The sequence below is a fragment of the Engraulis encrasicolus genome, chromosome 18, assembly GCF_034702125.1.
Source record: "Engraulis encrasicolus isolate BLACKSEA-1 chromosome 18, IST_EnEncr_1.0, whole genome shotgun sequence".
Taxonomy (NCBI): domain Eukaryota; kingdom Metazoa; phylum Chordata; class Actinopteri; order Clupeiformes; family Engraulidae; genus Engraulis; species Engraulis encrasicolus.
In genome coordinates, this window is record NC_085874.1 from 12,767,402 (window position 1) to 12,789,413 (window position 22,012).

The following is a 22,012-nucleotide window of genomic DNA, read 5'->3' on the forward strand; positions in this document are numbered from 1 at the left end:
GTTCATACAGTTGGTGCTAGTGTCAATCTTTTGTACTAGATGAAATGACTGTTCTTTAGTAGTAAAAAGCTGTCAATATCTGGTCAGATGAGATGAGCAAGTAAGACAATAAATGGCCACGGCCTGGCCACGAAAGGTTACAGCCCAAGAAAAGGTCACATGGCAATGTTTTGTTGGAATGCCTTAAGCTTTACCTGGTTAACGACACACAATCTCACACGTGAGTGACTCTGGAGGCTACCTACCTACCCATGCAATTTTGCATGGGAAATGTGTGGTTTATTATTGCCCATGGCCGTTTATGGGTCATTATGAATTTGTCATTTGGCATGTACGTAGCCCATAGCCAATCGTGTCGGTTGTATCAACCGTTTTATTCAATAGCTGTATTCAAACAAACTAGTCGTCGCCTTTCCATCCCGCCCCCCTCTGATTGTAGACCAAGATCTGGTACCCTGGCTGAGGGATGGACTCCATGCTGTCTTCCAGATCTATTGTGCAAAGCAGCATGGGATTTCCCAGACTACCCTTAGCTTGGATTATGGCACAGATTTGTGCTTTTTTTTTTTTTTTTTTTTTTAACAATGTCATTGTCTACAAGGTACAATGTTGCAATGCGTCCGAGGGCTGTGCAAAGCCTTCTCCAGTATCCTTAAGATCTCATGGGGTAATGGTCTGAACACTTCGAAGTCCAAGCCATGAGTGAAATCAAGTAAGATCAAATACTGACTGTAGTTAATCTTTTTATTTCCAATGTGTTTATGGAGACATGTAATAGGCCTACACTTTACGAGGAGGCGGTTGTTGCCTAGTAATTCATGAAGAACTAATATCTAAGTTGCCTGAAAGCCTCTCTAAAATTCCAGGGCAACTAGGATGACTAAATAATGACTTGGAATGGGCACTTTTAACTTCAGCGTGCCAAAAACTGTTTCAGTTCAATAATCGAGGTGTTTGGTCTACCAGCTTGGTCTTCTTAGGGCCTGTAGAAGTGACTAAACTCAGGCCAGGGGGGCCTCATGTCATGTGGTGGAGTACATAGGATGGCGTCGCCAGGCTATGACATTTCACTTGGCCTGCAGAGCCTTTACAAGAAAGACACCTTCAATCCAAGGTAATACTCACCTAACCCCAGATTTAATTATGCAAAATTAAATGTTACAATGTGCAGGAATTAAATATCCAACAATGATAAAGTGAAATATAGCTGCAAGCAGCAATGCGGGGCCAAGCAGTAAACTTGCCAGAGCCGCCACGGCAACAGAAGGAACTGCAGCGCCCCCTTTGGTCCAAATCTCGCCAATGTTGGTGTGCATTCCTTGGACGAGAGTGTGATCACGTAAACCAAGTTTAGTTTGAATCCGTTGAAGAGCTGCCGAGATATGAGCTCACTTCCTGTTACCTGTTGGTGGCGCTAGAGAGCTTGAGGTCTGGATTTTTTTGTGGGAGGTCATGGGATGGACTAGAATGTGTGCAAAAAATCCTAACAGAAATTGACTAACGGTTGCTGAGCTATGACCTCACTTCCTGTTTTGCCACCTTTATGACAATTTTGATTGGCTGTCACCGGCAAATGACAAGAGGTGTTCAAAATTCTTTCCTCTCCCCCCTCCCTCTCCCTCCCTCCCTCCCTTCTTCCCTCTCTGTCCCTCTCCCTCTCTCTCTCCCTCTCCCTCTCCCCCTCTCCCCCTCCCCCTCCCTCTCCCTTTCCCTCTCCCTCTCCCTCTGTCTGTCTGTGTGTGTGTGAGGAGGGGGTGGGGGGTGGGGTGCAGGGGCTGGGGCAGTGGGGCTTGACCCCCTGCCGAGAATGGTGTCAGTGAACGTGTGCAAGGGGAGCAGAGGAGACAGAGAGATGAGAAAAAAATCCCTCCATTCTTTCCACAATTTTGAATGGCTGCTGTGAGCTGATAGTTTTTTCAATCGTTACGAAAATCCATACCTGGGTGCAACATGATGTGAGGATGACCTGTGTACCAATATTTTGAAAATTGGGAGTACGGTTCAAAAGATACAGGCAAAAATGTAGCTAAAATTATGACCTGCTGGTGGCGCTACAGAGTTTGAGCTGGGGATTCGATTTTTTTTGTGGTTGGTCATGGGATGGACTACTATGTGTGTACAAAATCCCAGCCTAATTCAACAAACGGTTGCTGAGATATGACCTCACTTCCTGTTTCACCACTTTTACAACAATTTTGATTGGCTGTCACGGCTAAACGATAAAAGATATCCAATATTCCTTGAGACCCCATGTGTAGCTCAGTCCAGAGATACTATATACCGAGTTTTGGGCGAATTGGTCAAAAAATGTGGGAAAATTAACATTTTTATTGAATTTTACAAAATTCAAAATGGCGGGAAAACTATCCTGGCGGAAAATGACGTCATATGGTGCGTTGGATTCGTCTTGACTCAAGGATTCCAGGGATACCAAGTTTATGAAAATTGGCCCAGCGGTTCAAAAGTTACAAGCAGAAATGTACCTGCAACTTTGACCTGCTGGTGGCGCTAGAGCGTTGGGGCTGGGGTCCTATAAATTGCTGTGGGTAATGCTGAGACTGCCCCGAATGTGTGTGCCAATTTACAGCATTTTCCTGCCTACGGTTCTATGGGCTGCCATAGACTTGCAGAGGGAGAAGAATGGTGACTAGAGAATAATAATAATGAAGAAAACCTACTAACTCTATAGGGGCCTTCGCCAGCTTCGCTGCTTGGCCCCTAATTAGTGTTAAGTAACAGTTACTGGGACCATTGCCTACAGAACTTCACTGTCATTTGGCAATCTGTCAGAGCTGGTCTCATCACAATCAACAGTGTTGAGACTGAGGATTCTATAGAACACAGTACTCTAGAACAGGGGTGTCAAACATACGGACCGCAGGCCGGATACAGCCCGCCAGATGGTATAATTCGGCCTCAGACTTGTGGAGAAGCAATGTCAGAAAAATCTCTAGCCCATAAAAAAAAGTTCCGCAGCTGTCAGGGATTTCAGGTTTTCAGTAGGCCTACTTGAGAATGAATTTCCCTCACGCTGTGTACCGCTGGCATCCACCTTGAGATGATTGGCAATGCGATTCCGATATGAAGCAGAAATTTGGTTTCTGGTCGTCACTGGTATTGGTACCCACTTAAGATCAAATTGGCTGTATGTGGCCCCTGAACCGAAATTTAATTTGACGCCTCTGCTCTAGAATCTGGTCAAGATGTTGAGAAGTAGGAGGGGGTGTGGTAAGTCTGGCACTAGGTGTCACATAATTGCTGAGACATTGGACAAAAAAAAACAATGTTGCAGGAAACAATAGTATTTTGACACTATTCATTTTAATCAAAAACAACAATCTGAACATGTAACACGTAGACCTACAATAGGAATTGTTAAAACCATAAGTTCAAAACAAAGCACATTCTAGTAGCCACTGAAATGACAGATGTCATTGAAACTCTGGTTATCCAGAGGAATGTTGTTTTTTTCGTCACTAAACAATAATTAAGCCACAGGACATTAAAACATTTTCTTTTCTTGTTAAGGCCCAGACAGACCTGGAAGGCAATGATAACATCAAAGAACACAATGAAATTACAATACCTCTTTAAAGTTCTTTACCTGGAACAGGTAGATCACAGTGGTGATGTCATATGAATGGGCTGAATTGCACTAGATGCCATGCTTGACATAACTTAAATGACCGGACACATTAACATGGAGGAAAACCTCTACTCGCCTTGCGGTGCAATATTCTTAGCGTTATTAGATACCTCTTTACCCCCCACCCCACCCTTCACATAGCCCCTTCAAAGTTTGGCATTAGGAAACTCTTCTTTATTAAAAGCACTAAATAAACTGTGCAAAACATGATTATCAATAAAGCCACCTACCCTCTAGCTTATTATTTTCATAGACTTTTTTTTTCTCTTTCGCTTGCTCCTGATGAAGAGTGCAACATGTAAGAAGCTTTTCAACTACCAACCTTAGTAGTCGAGCTAGAACTAAAAACATAGGACTTAAACTCTACCAGCATTTCAAACACAACATGGAAAACTGTTCAAAGTAATTGCACTTAACCTTACAATTATGAAAAAAGATGAGAGTAACAAAAGTACACAAGACATGAAACCTCTATCAAACCTTGCTGAGCTATTGAAAATACAAAGAAAGCAATATACTAAAAAAACCAACACTGGCAGGTAGATTTAAATCTAGGATAGGGAAAAAACATCATCTCTTTAAAATTCATTGTCATCTGCATTAGACACTTGCGTGTTATTAGTCTGGTCCTGCTGTGGTGACGTGCGGTCATCGAGTTGGTCTGACCATCAGTGCATTTTGCTCCCATTTAATTAGTGGGTAAACACCATCAGGTTTGCTCAGCTGCCAAATCCAGAGTTTGAACCCCAAAGCACTTAGCTTTGCAGCTAAATGGCACTACATCTATACAGAGTTCAAAAAGAGTAGTTTGATGGAAGGAAGTGCAACATTGTTAAGTGGTTTGTCCACAGACAAAACACGTGCGCCCTCAGTTCAGCTTCATTCATTCCTGGCACAAAGTTTTGAGTGGGAAGAATTAGGTGACTGCTACTTTTTTGTTTGTGTGTCTACTGCGTCTTTGGTTGCTCTGAGTGTTTTTAAGTGGCTGCACCACCATAAAATGATGTTGACGAGGACAAACCATCAGTGAACTCTTGGGGTCACATTCAATATCTCACCTCACATTTTATCCTTGTGCTTGTGGCCTTGTGATGCGAGGCAAGACGTCATTTGACGATAGAAGTGATATTCAATGTCTCGCAAAAGCACGATTCAAAGGTCATTTTCTCATTTGCAATAAGGATGTTGAATGGGGGAAAAGCCCTCCATAAATTGTACCATGGCTGACATCGGGGAAACTTTATTGTTTTCTCCATATATGTAAGTGGGGCAACAGTGAAGCACAAGGCCACTAGCAAATGGAGAGGACAGGAGGTTAGATATTGAAAGGGACCCAGTATTCCAGTCACAGCAGGATCTCTTAACACCTGAGGACGCTGGTCAATGCTTAAAGGTGCACTGAGTACTTACAAAATAATGTAACAATACGATAATATATACCTCTGCACTTACAGTGACGGTCTAACACTGAAAGCAGGATAAAGTGTCAATATTAACTGTGCATTTAGCGTCTATTACACCTGTTTCAGTCTCCCTCAGTGTAATGGTTGACATTTCAGTGCCATGTCATTTGTCAGGGAAAAAAAATGTAATACTTGAAGAAAGAATTCAGAAGCACAACGGATATACAAAAAAATAAAACAATCGTAAAATGAACAATCATTATCAAAGTTCTTACCACTTTTTCTACACACAAAAAAAGAAATATAGCTACTGCACTTGTAGTCCCTATAAAGTGTTTCACACATAAAAAGAGGAGAAAATATCTTGCTGTTGGGTTGTCTACTTGGTTGTTTTTCCCTCGTTTGAAACGACATCTTAATAGAAATACATGCCGGTACAAATGTTCTGCTACAGAGAGACGTGGTCTTGATATGATTGACACACAGGGCAACTTTTGAGCAATGTTGCTGGGCAACAACACAATGGGCTCCTAATTCTCTGGTAGAGTGATTAGTAAAAATGTGTCTACTGCTGATCCATGCTCTCCTGATAAAACTGCAGCAGTCATAGACAGTCCTAATAAGAAATTCACAGTATCATTGTCCAAAAACAAAACGTTGCTCAAAAAGTCACCCAGTAGGCTATTGTTGTCTTAAAGGTTATGATACACAGGGCAGATTTTTGATCAATGTTGCCTGGCAACAACATGATTGCCTAATGATCTGATGGCCTTATTAAAAAGAGTTGTCTGCTGATGACTCCACTTCTCTTGAACACATTACACTGAGAAGCAGTCTAAAGTAAACAACCTCTTATTGTATCATTGCCAGGGCTCTAAATTAACACCAGCCAACTGGCCAAATGCTGGTGAAATTTCAGTTTGGCTGCAGAAAAGACCAACTTAGTAACCACTTTGACCCATTAGTAACTGTGTATCTGGCTAGTAAGATTTAACATCTAGTAGCCATTTTGGCTAGTGATGGAAAAAAAAAGTTAATTTAGAGCCCTGATTGTAGCCCTAAACACATTGCTCAAAAGGTTGCTTATGCCTCTTTTCCACTGCCGGTTTTCTGGTAGGCCTACAGCTCGACACAGCGCGACTCGGTCGCCACTTTTTGCTTTACGATTGAGCTATGTTGTGCCTATTCGACAGCAGTGGAAAAGAGTCATTAGTGTATCGTCGTCTTAAAGGCAGTGATACACGGGGCATCCTCTTGTGCAATGTTGCTGGGCAACATTATGATTATGATGGGCTCCAAATTAGCCAATGGAATAGTTAGAAAAGTTACAGCGCCCTGCCGTAGCCCAAACAACATTGCTCTTGAAGTGGCCTGGTAGCGCATGGTGGTCGTCTTTAGAGCTGGAGCTCCTCGTAGAGCAAAGGTTTGGAGATCTCCCGGTTGATGTGCTGCGGCAGGGCGGGCCGCGTCTGTCTCCACGTGACCTGCTTGACGAACAGGAAGAGGAAGAAGACCACCAGGGACGTGCCCAGCAGCAGCTCCACCACCCAGGCGTAGGGCGACTCCTTGGCCCAGGGAGCCAGCAGGAGCCTTGGGGCCGGGGTGGGGCCGGGGGTGGTCGGAGGCGGCGGATCCAGCAACAGGTCCTGGACGCGGGCCAGCGAGCCGTTGTTGGGCAGGGGCCGCACCCCGAGGATGTAGCACATGAGGGGGTAGAGGTCGACAGAGTCCATGGCGTCCTTGGTGTAGCCCCTCTGAAAGGCGGGGCCGCGGGCCACAAACACAGGGTGCATGCTGGGCAGGGAGTTGTTGTAGCCATGGTTCCCCACTGAACAGCAACAGTCACAGACAAGACAGGGACATCACATTTTACATTTGCGTGTAGTTTTTTGTTTCTTGAATTCCATCCTTTACAAAGAATTTGACAAAAAATGTCGTTATATTGTGTATGCCTTGTACTTGCAACCCCAAAGGTCAAGGGGTAAATTCCTGACATCAACAGGTGGGTTGATCATGGGGCCTAACTAGAGCTCTCCTCTATCCTCCCAAATGTACCATCCCTACACTCTGCTTACATGAATTTCCCTATGTAAGAAGCCTCGGCCGTGGCCATGGCCAAAATAGCTAAGGCACCATGCTGTTGCACCTGCGACCCGGGTTCAATTCCGCCTCAAGGTTATTTCCCAACCTCCCACACCCTAATCTCTCTCTCCCACTAGTTTCCCTGTCACACTCTCCCACTATGGTGTCCCAGTAACAAATTCAATGTGATACAGCTCCAGGCCTTTTTATTAGAATACCATGAAAATGTTGATTTATTTCCATAATGCCATCAATAATGTTAAACTGTCATGGATTGTAGATTCATGGCCCAGTTTTTTAACTATTCCAATCATTATTTTTTTTCTTTTTATATACGTTGGCCTTCCAGCTCAAAAAACCCATGAATTGGGGAATTCGCATTATTAGAATATTGTTATAAAATCACATTTTCCTTCATCAAAATTCCGGTCACATTATATCAGTTGAAATTTGGTACTTTCTACATAACATGCAATGGTCAATACTTGGTTAGGACATTCTCTGTCTTCATAATGGCCATGATGCGTTTAACATTGAAGTCAATGGAAAAACAGTGCATGGCAGTTATGGAAGCCCAGATATCCTTGATGCTTTGCTGTCAGCTGTTCTTGTTTGTTGACCTGGTACCCCACACTTCACTCTTCAATATACCCTGTAGATTTCCATGCCACGTTTTGGCGCTAACTCACCAGTTTAAACCAGAAATGAATCCCCATTGAAAATGAATGGGGTTTAATTTCTGTTGAGTTAGAATTAAACTGGTGAGTTAACACCAAAACGTGGCATGGAAATCTTCGGGTATATTGAAGAGGGAAGTGTGGGACACCAGGTCAGCTATACAAAAACAGCTGACGGCAAAGCATCAAGGATATCTGGCCTTCCATTACTCCCATGCACTGTTTCTGCCATTGACTTCAATGTTAAACGCATCATGGCCGTTATTATTAATAATATTAAGACAGAGAGTCCTAACCAAGTATTGAACATTGCATGTTGTGTAGAAAGTACCAAAGTTCAACTGATTTGATGTGCACTGATGTGAAACAAATTTTTATGAAGAAAATTGTGATTTTATTACAATATTCTAATGATGTGAATTCCCCAATTCATGGTTTTCTTGAGCTGGAAGACCAAAATGTGTAAAAATAAACAATTTAATGATTGGAATAGTTAAAAAACTGGGCCATGAATCTACAATCCATGACAGTTTAACATTATTGATGGAATTATGGAAATAAATCAACTTTTTCATGGTATTCTAATAAAAAGGCCTGGAGCTGTATGTGACAGGCCAATCTGTCCCCAGGGAGGTGTGACGCGAATGACTCGTCACATCTTGACATGTAACTCCTTTGTCAAGTGGTGATGGGAGGGGTCCTAGGGAGGCATACCCTTTAAGGATACAAGGAGTTGTATTTGTCACAAGCATCGAAATGCTGAAATCTAAGGCATACACTAAAATTAGCCTTGTCCCCTTGTACTGTGCATAGATTTGGGGTAGGGATGCAAACTCATTAATTCATTAAGTGTTAGTTGATTGACCTTTTCGATTATCGATTGCCCCCAATGTTTTTTTTTTGTTAAACTGATTAAATCTACAAATTCAAATTAAAAATTATAAAAATGCTACATTTAAATTTATATTCTTTAATCCAAAGGTGATTGAAATGTTCCCACTCTTCCCAACCGTTCTTCACATGCACTTTGGCACAGAGGATGGGGGCGGTAAAGTGCAATAATGCCAAAATGCAAAAGTATAAATTGTGCCAGCCCAGGACATGGGTTGTGTGTGTGGAGACTATGAACTGTGTGCAAGAGAACGTGGACTGTTTGTGTGTGTGTGTGTGTGTGTGTGCCTGTGTGTGTCAACCATAACTGACCAATGTGGAACAAAACCTCTCTTTTTGGTAATATTCTTTTGGGTTTTTGCCTCTATTTGACAGGACAGTGAAGGTAATGACAGGAAGTAAGTGGGGAGAGAGAGACAGGGGAAGGGTCGTCAAAGGACTGGGGCCGGGAATCGAACCCAGGTCGGCCGCATAGCAAACAAATGCCCCACCATTTGTGCCACGTCATGGCCACAAACCTAAACCATGGATAAACCTTGAATAACATATGCAGTACAAAGTAACGTAACTTACACATGACTTTCTTGGTCTTGTTGGGCACAATGGTCCAGCCCTCTCTGGCCTCCAGGATGATGGGCATGATGCGGTCGTTATGGCGATAGTGGTAGTGCTCAGGGACGTCCTCCCTCTTGTAAACATACAGGTTTGGATTGGCATTCAGGAGGGACAGGTAGACCTCGTCAAACGCACCTGTGAAGATCAAAAGAAACGTTAATGTGCTTTCGTATTTGTAAGCACTTAGTAGTCACATCTGTTTATACAATTTTGTGTCAGTCCCATCCAATGTTGTTTACGACAACCAAACCCTGAGTGCAATCAGAGATGGCAATCTCAGCGTGCCACTTTGTTTTGTGTGCTTGTGTGTTTAATTCTGTGTGTGTGTAATGGTTCCCCCTGCAGGTGACACAAACAAACACACTGCTTGGGCCTATTCTACAAAGCTGGTTCAGGAGTAAACCAGATTACGTTAAGCGGTAAATCATCTAAAAGATGTGGACTCGAGGATGAGGACCTGGTTTACTCCTGAACCAGCTTTGTAGTATAGGCCCCAGCTGGACAGACACACACACACACAGGGACCAGATAACTACAGGTTCTGTCCTCTTGGACCACCCTGGGTCACCTGGTGACTACATCGTGATGGACATGCCCATCTAACTTATAATGTTGTGGTCCTGCTTTTGAAATCTACTATCAAAACATTCAGGCAAAGCCTTTCAATATTTAGGTCAATATCTAAAAATATGATTCATATGTATCACTTTGTTGGTTTTTTGTGAAGTTCATTGATACAAAAGGAAAGCATCTCTGTCCAAACCAAAAGGCTGCTTTGACATATTCAGCAGAGAGTCCTGGTGAATAATGAGACCATAATGGTAGGCCATAGCTCACTTCTCCTCAGCTCGGGAGGGGGCATTTGCTGCCATTTGTCACAACCATGTACAGAGCGTGCTGTACCATGACCGTGTTGATGGGCTGCTCTGTCAAGATGAGCTACCAAGGAGCATGGCTGGATTGGCCATATGGCATGAAGGGCATTTGCCTGGAGGACTGTTTGTGATTTTTGTCCTGGCCTCCCTCTCAAAGGTCTCTCCAAGACAGTGAGATACACAGTGAATGAAGCATTTTGGCTGTTGCATTCAACATAGCTCATAGTAGATTACTTTAGTGTTGTCATATGCTTCACACAGTCTCTCTGGATGGCTGGTGGACTAGTCTCAACTGAAAATGCCCGACCTAGTTTTTACCCCCAGCCAGCCCTGCCAAGGTGTTGGCTGTGGCTCAAACGACCTCAAGGAATCTTGCTGATCTTGGAGGGACCTTCTCTTTTCTTGATCTCCTCACTAGTTTCGATCAAAACACACTTTTCACTGATTTTCATTAAAAAGAGACAAGGGCTTGGTATCTCAGCTCGACCAGTAGCTCGTATCAACATGACTCTGTAACTATGGTAACTTGCCCAAGGCCATGCAAGCCAGAAGGGCCATGCTGAAGTCTTTGTGGCCATGTTGGGTTGCTAGGCCTAAGCTGCCCCACCGCACGAGACACATCAAATCTAGACTGCTGTGCCGAGATGATGAGGCTCTTCGACAGACTTTTTTCTTGATGTCGTGGGGAAGTGGAAAGGCAACTAGAGCATTCTTCCAAATGATTGTAGTTTCTAGCTTTGATCAAAACAGCCTCAAAACACACTTTTCACAGCCCACACAAGCCCTAACCCTGACCATATCTTTGGCGCTTTGGCGCATCTTGTTACCAGGCTAGGCAGGCAGCTGCTTGGGGCCCCCAAGCCTATAGATGTTTAATACCGGTAATACCATTGACAGTAAATAGAATGGACGCCAAATCAACGCTATTTGCCATTCAACGCTTTGAAGCCAGATTTGGGAACATTCCAACTTACATTCCACCTTAGCAACGCCAAACGCAGGTGCTGATTGGACGACAACAACAAGACTTCTAACGGTCAATCAAACCATGTTCTGATGCTCATTGGTCAATTTAACTTTTAATATCTCTCTAAAACAAAACATCACCACAAAAAATCACCACCCTGGTAAGTTGGAGAGCAAGGGGACCTACTAGTTGAGCGAAAAATTATCCCCCTGAAGTGGCTTTTAAGGGAGATACAGGGTTTTATGTCTCTCATAGGAATGAATGGGATTTGGCCATTTTTTGGTCTTTTTGGGTCCAACCTTGGCTCCAACTTGGCTTCAACAATGAAATAGAATTTTGGCCTCCATTCTATTTACTCTCAATGGGTAATACCCAAGAACTACAGTACAGTGGCGATTTGTTGTGAATGTTGATTCTTTTTCATTTGTGCTTGGGGCCCCAACTTTCCCTTGAATCGCCTCTGCCCAAGGCCATGGATGCCATGAGCAGGGCCAATGACAGGTTTGGCCAGGCCCGGGAAAAAGTCATTGAAAGGGCCCCAAACCCAATACAATGTAATGAGAAGCCAATTCTGGGCTCTCTCTCTGCCTGAGCCTGTGTTCCGTTGACCCCTTTTTACCCCCTTGTCAGCTTCCCTGGCCATGAGGGCCATGCTGTATGTATGCTTTAAATCCACGCTGGATGGCGGACGCCTCACCTTCCTTGGGTATGAGGCCGACCACGGGGCTGGAGTCCACCCAGGTGTAGAGGTCGCGGCTGACGTAGCTGTCCAGCTCGATGATCTTGTCGTGGGACAGCTGGGTCATGCCGTGGTCGCTGGTCACCACCAGGTTGACGTGCTGCTCCAGGCCGGCGCGCCGCAGCTCCTCCAGCAGGAAGCCCAGCTTCTGGTCGATGTCGGCGATGACCACGTCCAGCAGGGGGCTCTCGGGCCCCAGGTTGTGGCCGCTCTCGTCGGGCTCCTCCCAGTACAGCACGCCAAAGTCGATGGGCTCGGGCCCCGAGAACCAGCTGAGCAGCCTCTCCACGCGGCTCTGGAAGGGCACCGAGGCGTTGTAAGGCACGTAGTGCGTGGGGTAGACGCCGTGGATGGCCACGTCCGAGCCGGGCCACATGGCCGCGCCACTGCGCCCGCCCGCCCTCTGGTTGGTCACCCACAGAGGCACGGCCTGCTCCCACCAGCGCGGCTCGTGGGCCTCCGGGGCGCCACCGGGGCCGGCGTCCAGGGAGAAGGAGCGGTTGTGGCGCCGGTCCAACATCTGGTTGGCCACCATGCCGTGGCTCTCGGCGTGCAGGCCCGTCACCAGGCTGTAGTGGTTGGGCAGGCTCTTGGTGACGTAGGTGTTGCGCACCCGCTCCACCTGCACGCCATGCCTCATGATGGCGTCGAAGTTGGGCGTGGGCACGCGGTTGATGTAGTCCCAGCGGAAGCCGTCGAAGGAGACCAGCAGGAGCTTGCCGCCGCCGCTGCCCTCACGCGTGGCCTCCTCCTGCCTGGAGACGGGGGCTAGTGTTAGGGCTAAAAGGCACCCGAGGGTGGTGGTGGTGGTCCAGCTTCTGAATGTCAGCAGATGGAACATGATGCTTGATGGTGTGGTGCCTGAGGAAGATCAGAAGAATGAGACACAAGACAAGTCAGTTATTCTACACACAAAAAAACATAGAACATAAGACAAGTAAGTGCTTCTACAGAAAAAAAAGTATCTTGGGTATTGCAATCTTTATATGCATAACATTTTGATACATGAGAGTAAACAGTATGGGAAGAAAAGATGAAAGATGTGAGGAGCGTTTTCATCTTTTGTTTTTATATGAGGTCTCCTGACAGTGCAACAAAACACACACACACACACACCATGCCGCGAGTAACATTTTAAAAGATTAGCTGAGACTGCCAGCTACACAGACATCTAAGCAGTGTATAAAATCCATTTGGGAAAATAGCGTGAAGTAGGTCAGACCCCGCGCAGCTTCTCTCTTTCTATCGAACATATGAGCACCGGCTTCTCCACGCCGCCTCGGCACAACATAGACCGTCTGTGTACTTACCGCGTAATTGATACTGCAGAAGGCAAATCACGGATTTGAAATAACCGGTCAGGAAAATTAATAGGGCAGTCAGCCGCTGTGTGTCAGATAGCCATTAAACACGTTATTTACATCTGCGCTTTTCGTATTTTTCTGCTCTCGACCAGCGGAGACAGCCTTCTATCCATTCATGAGGGCACGATGACGGAACGCTTCCCTTTCCAAAAGACTGTTGTTCACGCTCTACAAACACACTGGTGCCAATTATGGGATCAAAGTGTGTCCTCTCTGGCTGCTGGATTTGGTTGCAACAAAGCAACCATGATTATATAATTAAAAATCCGTTCCCCAAAAGGATGACATCATTGCATATTTGCGCGGCACCATTTTTGATCTACAATTAGACACCAAAAGCCCTCTTGGTGCATGGACAATGCACATAGGAGAAAATAGAGTGGGAAAACGCAAACCGACAAAAACCAACAAAAAACACAGTGCGTAAAAGGAGCACCTACCTTAATTGACCCCCCTCGAGCAATTATTAATAAGCAGCAAGCTGCAAAAAGACTAGCCCACAGGATCGCAATAGCCTCTCACACTTAATTCCAATTAATTTTCATACGACTCTATGATTAATTTTCACGACTCATTTTAGAAAACCATCACCCTTAAACAGGTTGATAGGCAACACAGAATAAGAAGACGAACATCCTCACCTCACAAAATCTTGTCAGGAGGGGGAACAAACAAAACAAAAAAAACATCAGCTGTCAGCAGCAGGAAGTCCCTCCTTCTACGCCGTATGCAAGTAAGAAATGTAGTAACTTTTTTCAATTCTGTTGATTTTACATATCTGCTCCAAAGCGAAGACAACACCACCAGAACGCCGTCAGAAGCCGTCTCCCGCCTCTCTGAATGGTGACAGACGCGCGGGCTGCGAAGCGGTCCAGAAATGCGCCAGTGGTGGCGCACACTTGACTCGGTGACGTAACAGACCAGGCTGTTTTATTGATAGCCTATCTTGCAGTCCCACATCACACAAGCCCGCACGAGCCTGTTGCTTATCTCAACGACACATTAGAGAGAGTCTCACACATAGCCTACTTGAAGCGCTCTCTTTTTTCCTCGATAAATTCATTTGGATATCAAACAATTTGTACAACATTTAAGTTAAACGCATCCCTAAAATCAGAGCATTGGGCTATTCAGCACATAATATAGCCTACTGACTTTTTAAAAACAGTGGCTGATCAACATTTTGCTACATAATTAGAACATCAGGGATGGTGTCTAGCCTAATGTAGAGAGGAAGCCTACGCTGGCTACTGACGAACAATTATGGTGGCTTCTTTTTACCACAAGAGGGCAAACGAGCACTGTATGATTGGACGCGCAAGAAATGGGCACGTAGCCTCCAGAGATCCGAAAAGTAGCATAGCCTACAAGCTTGTGGTAGAAAATACACCTAATATACACGTGCGTTCTGCACAGCACCATCATTTTGACCAAGTAAATTCAGAATTAATCTAGGCTACATGTTTCAGTTTTAAACGAAACAAACTTTAGGCTTACCAAACTTGTCATGTTGTGTGCTATTGTTCAACTTCCCTCGTTCGGTCAATAAAATGATAAACTGTAGGCCTATGATTAAATAATAGGCAACAGAATTTAAAATGTAAAATAATGTAGGCCTATTTCAAGTGAAAACAAAGAGTGTAAAGTTTAATTGTCATCCTCCCCCTACGGACACATCATGGAATTGATGCGCTACCAAAAGACCTATGCCTCACCTGAATTTACGACATTGGCTAATTTCGTCTGATTAGGCATAGCCTACTATATGTAACTAAGATGTCTCTTCTTTGTGAGTAATGTTGGCGCAAACCATTGGCACGTTTATGCCACTGTGCTATAAACAGTACCACACAGCTTTCCGCACGCCCTGGCGCGTGTTTACCCGACATAGATGTATCCAGGATCTTGGTGTGGACGCACGCGCGCACTGAGTGTTCACGAGGATTCTTAAGTTGTCTCCAGGCAACGACCAACCTGACGAAAGCCAGATCGCCCCTCCTCTGACGATGACAAGTCCATTCAGACCTGCGATGTTTGGAGTCATATCCTCCCTAAAATGCGACACACAGGGCAACTTTGAAGAGAGAGCAGTGGCGCAAGCTTTCTGTCAGCGGTGCACTAGGATCCTTCCAGGTGAGTGCCATAGTTTTTTATTAGTTCAAATGAGAGTAGGCTATTATAAAAGTAGTAGGCTGCACATGCCAACTTCTGTCCAACGCAGCAATAGCTCCATCACTGAGTGAAATATTAAATGGATAATGGATAATGGTTTTGCTATAGGCTATGGTGGGGTGGTCTGGTGGCATGGATGAACAGAACTAAAAACTACAATGTTTTATTCCCTAGTCGCTGTGGAGCACAGACCACTCGCACCTTATGATTAATCGATTTTCCTTCTCTGTGATGATGTCTCTTGTTGAAACAGATGGTGACATGGTATTGTGAAATACATCTATGTGAAGATGGAATGCTGGAAACATATTTGATGTAATTTCACACAAGTTGAAACTATGGAACAGCATTTTCCCTTGAAATGCATTCGTTGAATTAGGATCAAAATGTGTGTAAAGGGATGCATGCCTCTCTTCATATGGGCTACTGGTCTTCTAAAGAGGCGAGCTCGAGGTACATAGGCTAGTAGAAAGTATCCTATGGCATGCTGGTTATAACTAGTAAAAGAAGAGCTTAAATTAGACGGTGGTCACTGGTCAATCAGTCTTTCCATAGAACTAACTTACAACACGCACATGACAGAGCAACTATCATACACTAATCTGTGCATAGCCACAGGACCACCAGAACTGTTCTTTTTTAAACCATGGAAAGAAACCTCTCTCTTTACCTCAGCAATTAAATTATATGATCTCTCTCTCTCTCTCTCTCTCTCTCTCTCTCTCTCTCTCTCTCTCTCTCTCTCTCGCTCTCTCTCTCCTTTGAAAAACTTGTTTTAAACTAAACATTTCTTGAGAATGTTGAGACAAGGGCAGAACAGTGCCAGTGCTCTCAGGTTCCACAATGGCAACAGCTTATACTGTTGAGACTGTAAAGGCCGCCTCTCTAGAGGCCTTTTTAATGATCCAGAATGCATTAGCCATGACATGTACAGTTACGCTATACTTAGATGTGCCTTAGGTTCACCCTGGCCATGAAACCTGGCTTGGGTGCAGCCAGGGTTGGATAAGTCCTGACAGAGACGGAGAGTGAAACAGAGTGAGAGGAAACAGTTGCCAAATCCTATTGGACGTGTCTGGTTGCCTGCTGTTGCCTTCAGCTGGCCTAATGCGTTTGGTGCCCTGGCTGGGCAGAGAGTAGGCTAGACGCTGGCAAGCAACATAGTCGTTAAGGTTGTAACCACCGAATGTCTGGACGCGGATTCGGAGGTGCCGGCCAGTGGTATCGTTTTTCATGCCCAAATGGTAAATCCATGTGTGTCAATGTGACAGGTTTTTTTTGCAGCTAGTATTACACACAAAGTCTCTGGCCCCACGTCTGTCCTGCTGTGGTTGACTGACTGTAGGCCATGATAGACAGCACGGCAAGTTTATGTGATTTCACCCATTTGTTAGCAATATCCCTCCTGTGACCTTGTAAAACCCCCTGCTGAAATGCTGAGGTGTTATTACAGGAAGAAATTTTATTTTCGGTTTTGATTTGTGTCCCTCTGAGCCCGTGTTATATAGGCTTGTGATTCATGTTAGACTCTTCACTGGAAATAACCTGATCAATGGCGCAGGGTATGACTTTAATGGAACATTGGTCAGATTAAAGCCTTGGTGTGCAGCATTAGGTGCAATAGGTTGGTTCATTTCCAGAACCTATGCAGACCTGTTCGTTTTCGAGTGACATGGGCTTTTAATTTTAGAAGCAGGCTGTGGTCTCTACGCACCAATGTATTGCATTCACTCGCTCTCTCGCTCTCTCTCCATTTAATCCCCCTTCTCCCTCACTCAGTGCAACAGATGAAGTTACACCTGTGTTGATAGAAGTTGAGACTTTCTTGGGAAAAAAAGAGAACACAAGATCTAAGACACTGTTCCAGCAGCCTGTAGCTCAAGCATATCGATCAAGAGATTGGATCTCCAGGATTGATAGTTTGGGGAGATTCCTCCTTTCCAGTCAGCTCCTGTGACATGTGCAGTATGCAGGTGTGAATATCAAGTGCTATATCTGCATCCCCTCCCAGAGTTTCCCAGAAACCAAGTAGCATTGTGTGGTGCTACAGGCAAAAAAAAGTTACTGTGTTATGCGTGTGTACTAGGGCTGCACGATTATGGAAAAAAATCATAATTACGATTATTTTGGTCAAAATCGTAATCACGATTATTAATCATGATTATTGAATTTCGCAGATTTTTTTGAAAATTATAACAAGATGAAATATAACCAAGAATGAATTATATACGGGATGAGCAAAATAAAATGAATTGGAATAATTATGTAAAGGCAATAGCATGAAACTTAGGTGGACAGATTTCTGTCCAGAAACACCAGCCTGTCAATATGTTCTGGCTTCAAGGACGCTCTCAAAGGTAGGTCACTATTACCACGACAAAATCACGATTAAAATTTCGACTTCGGTTTCACTAATTTATCACGATTTTCGATTATTTTCGATTAATTGTGCAGCCCTAGTGTGTACCCCCGTTGACGTGTAGTGTGTGTGTGGCTGGCTGTTGGCCAATTTGTGGTATTTGGTTTTTATTTTGTGGTGCTGCACCACAGAATGGTCTACATAGGAAACATTGCCCCACCATCATCTATGGCACATTCTTTTCAATCAGGACTATCCAGGCATCCATACTTTATATGGTAGTGACTGGAAAAGTGAGTTGCAAAATCGTCTCAAGTCTCAGCGCGATCAATTGAAGCCACAGGGATTCCTCCTGGATGATGGCACTTTCTCAGCAAATTCCGATAACATGTCAGGGCTTGGCAGTGCTTTATGTCACCTTTGATGTTGCCTCAGCTAGGATTGCAATGAAAGCCCATCAAGTAATAATGAATCATTCTCTCTTTCATCACCTAGCCTATCCTATAAAAATGCCTGGCACAGGGGTAGGGCATTTTTCAGGTTGAGATAGGACAGAAAAGTGAGGGAGAGGAATGAAAGTCTCTTTTTGTATGTGTCTTAATGTGTCATTTACTCAATACTACCATCCTGGCATCAAAATGAGGACAAAAACTCACTTTTTCATTCCATTTAAACAAATCACTCTAACTAATGACACACATTCAGTGCCAAATTTAGAGGTTAGCCTTTAATTAAGAGTCTGACGGCAGCTAATTTTGGGGTGTTATTGGGGGCTTATTGTCTATTATCTTGCCAGATTTGCAGCATTTTGGACCCTTTGGGTCCGTCATCATGACAGACAAGAAAACCAAAACGCTGAGTCATTTTCCCCAGTCCTGTTACCATGGCAACTACTAAAATAGGGGATCCAGTCAGTGAAGTCCATGACATGAGGGGCGGTTGGGGAAAACCTCTCCTTCAAGCTGTCAGTGTGCAAAGATTTTCCACTTATGCCTGTGCCAGCGGACCTATTAAGCTTACAACCTGTTTCCTGATAGAGAGCACATCCTCTTTAACAACTCTCTGTTTTCACATGTCATTTCTACAGGTGATCTTGAATGGACCCACTTTGATTTTGTGAAATAAAAGGGAGAGGCAACACAGGGTTCCTTGTTCGGTTACGAAGGCGGATTGGGAACAAAAAACAAACGTGACAGGGCCTTGTTTCGATTCGCCTGATGGTAATTTCACAAGATTCATTGAGTGATTGCTCTAGCCACCACAGACGTCAGCCCAAGAAGAACACGATGAAACCAGCCTGACCTGGAGATATCCCCATCTTCCACCTGCACGCCCCCGCTCCTCTTAACCCCACCACCCCTTGACCCAAACATGGAGCTTGTGGAGTCTGGGACGCCTCGTATTGAAGTCGAGGAGGTGGACGTAAATGGCAGTGTGGATTCTACGGACCCTTCCGTCACGGATGATGACCTAGACCCGTCCACGGACGACCACCTGCGGACGCTGAAGGCCCTGACTGAGAAGCTGAGGCTGGAGACGCGGCGACCGTCCTACGTGGAGTGGAGAGCCCATGTGGAGGCCCAGGGAGCGGGGAGACCCAGCGCTGCCGAGCCCGCGGAAAAGAAGCCTCCAGAGCTGGAGGAGAGGACTGGGAGTAATGGCTGTGGAGGAGGAGGTGGTGGTGGTGATGGTGGTGATGCTGGTAGCGTCAGTAGCAGCAGCACCACCACCACCACCAGTGCCAATGGGGAGTCTGCGGAAAGGAACCCAGAGGAGAGTTTTAATGGTGGTGATGTCTCGGGAGACAAAGGCAGCCGGCAGTCCTCCGGAAACCTGAAGGGCTTTGGCAATATTGACGAGGCTCTCGTTTGGCTGAGGAAGGAGCTGGTAAGTGACACCCTCAAGTCATCTGTATCTCCTAGCTGCAGTATAACATGACCTGCCCCTTCTGTTTCGGCCTCCTCCTCACTCACCCCTGCTCCTCTCCCATTGCCCCTGTTCTCTCTTTTCATCTCTCACTGACACACACGCACATACATACACACATACACACACACACACACACGCAAGCATTCACATACCTTTACGCACACATGCACTGGTTTTTGTTAATTGTTGGGACCTTCTATTGCCTCCCATTCATACTGTATCTAACGAAATATGTAGTAACTGTGTCTAGGCCAAAACAAACCATAACCCTAACCAGTCAGTAAAGAAATTGTTTTTTTTCTGTACTTTTAGTTTTACCAATTACCAAAAATGACTAAGAAAATGGGCACTAGCTGGGAACTTTTCCGTAATGGGAACTTTTGAGCCCTCATAGGTACATAGACACAAACACACACACACACACACACACACACACACACACACACACACACACACACACACACACACACACACAGACACTTACCGTGCATCTGCCCCAAACAGATGGATCTCTTTTTTGACTAGGGTTCTTCCCAAGGCCATTTTTCGTTAACCACCATCTGCCACAGAAGATCCAGCCGTTAAAGTCTGGGATCCACCATTGACAATTCGGGGAAATGTTATATCACCACACAATATTGATTGTTATCATATTGGATTGACTGTAGAATTAAATTATTTATTTAAAAATATCTTAAATCTGTACTCTACTTTCCTGTACTGTACTACTGGACTGTGCTTTACTGTGCTGTTCTATTGTGTCTATTTTTTCCTCATCTCTATTTCCTCTCCGTCTTTCATACTTCTGTCAGGGCAGTGAAGGTAGTGTAGGCATTATTCTGCTAGACATCACATAGTGATATTCATTCATCTGCTGACTGGAAAATAACAACAACAACCACAACAACAACAAAAATTGGGTAGGACTTTATTTGAATGTTTCACTATTACAGTGGATCTACCTCATAAGGTACAGTGTAATAACCAGTGTAACAATATTTAATACCATGTAATATCAGTGTAATACCATGTACCGAGCTTAACGCTAGATGTAAGTACAAACTGGGTACATGGTGTTACACTGAAATTACATGATATTAAATATTGTTACACTAGTTATTACACTGTACCTAATGTTATAGTTCCACTGTAATGGTGAACCATTAAAATAAAGTGTAACCCAAAATTGTAAGAGTTGCTAAAAAAATATTTGAAATAGATGAGAGGAATTCCACGGGAAGGAATTTGGAGTTGAGTGGCTTAACCCCTAATGACCATTCACAAATGAAATATGTCAGTCAAAGTCAGTGTAATCTGTTATGTAATCTCTGTTAACCTTTTCATATGTAGCCATAGGCTCAGGCTGTCACTAATCTTATTCTTAATCTTAGTCTCACACTTACTGCTAATCTCTCCTCCTCCCTTCCTGTGCAATATGAAATCCTCCCCCTTCCAGAAAGAAATATTCAGATACTTGATTTGCCACTGGTTGGTTACCTAATTGCAAATTGACAGTGAGATTAACTTTGTTACGGCGTTGTGCCGGCTTTCGAGTTAAAGTGGGTGGAAGGAATCGCAGGAGCAGAAGATTTATCCCTTCGCACACCACACACAGCCCTCGATATTATGCAAACAGCTCTACAACAACTTTTTATTTGTTGTTGCTCAGATTAATGTTCTGATTTGCTGCATATACGCATGCATGGGCTGTTATGCCATTGCACGCAAAGAGGCTCCTCTCAGCAGGAGAAGGATAAGGGACCAGCACACACTCATTCACTCACTCATGCTCTCTCTCTCTCTCTCTCTCTCTCTCTCTCTCTCTCTCTCTCTCTCTCTCTCTCTCTCTCTCTCTTTCTTTCTTTCTTTCTTTCTTTCTCACACATTCACTTACTTCTTCTCACACGCACATGCTCACTTTCTCTCTCTCTCTCTCACACACACACACACATACACACACACACTACACACACACACACACCCCGCTCATTACCCCCTCCCCTCCCCGGAGGGATTCACAGTGTGTGTCCACAAACATTTGTACAAAGAAATGTAGACGTGGGAATAAAAGAGGCTTGGTGTTTAGCTGTAAAAAGGGAAAGGAAAGGATCGTGTTGCCTTTGTCTTGCCTCTATCCAGGAACGCTGCCCGCCTATTGTGCTCCTGTTAAAAATTAACCACACTTTGCATAAGAATACAAACGTCCAGGAAAAGGTTTTTCTTTCCTTTTTTTGTTTGTTCCAAAAATGCCTTAGATGGAAAGAGAAGGGATAATGTATTGCAGTGTTGTTAA

General features: G+C 44.4%; 2 protein-coding genes across 4 annotated transcripts in view; one reads left to right on the plus strand and one right to left on the minus strand.

Annotated features, from left to right (window-relative positions):
• Positions 1 to 3,301: 3,301 nt before the first annotated feature.
• enpp5 (ectonucleotide pyrophosphatase/phosphodiesterase 5) lies at positions 3,302 to 14,086 on the minus strand. The gene is made up of 4 exons (XM_063223052.1): positions 13,901 to 14,086; positions 11,854 to 12,756; positions 9,273 to 9,449; positions 3,302 to 6,877 (listed from the first exon to the last, which is right to left on the minus strand). The coding sequence occupies exons 2-4, from the start codon at positions 12,734 to 12,736 to the stop codon at positions 6,444 to 6,446; spliced, it is 1,494 nt and encodes a 497-aa protein (XP_063079122.1). The 5' UTR covers positions 12,737 to 12,756; positions 13,901 to 14,086; the 3' UTR covers positions 3,302 to 6,443.
• Positions 14,087 to 15,164: 1,078 nt separating this feature from the next.
• The window catches only part of fam167ab (family with sequence similarity 167 member Ab), a 39,809-nt gene continuing 32,961 nt past the window's right edge, over positions 15,165 to 22,012 (plus strand). For all 3 annotated transcript variants that reach the window (XM_063223057.1, XM_063223056.1, XM_063223058.1), the window contains exons 1-2: positions 15,165 to 15,392; positions 18,878 to 19,677. In XM_063223057.1, the coding sequence (XP_063079127.1) occupies positions 19,162 to 19,677 (516 nt within the window). In that variant the 5' untranslated portion in view covers positions 15,165 to 15,392; positions 18,878 to 19,161. The remainder of the gene's footprint in view (positions 15,393 to 18,877; positions 19,678 to 22,012) is intronic.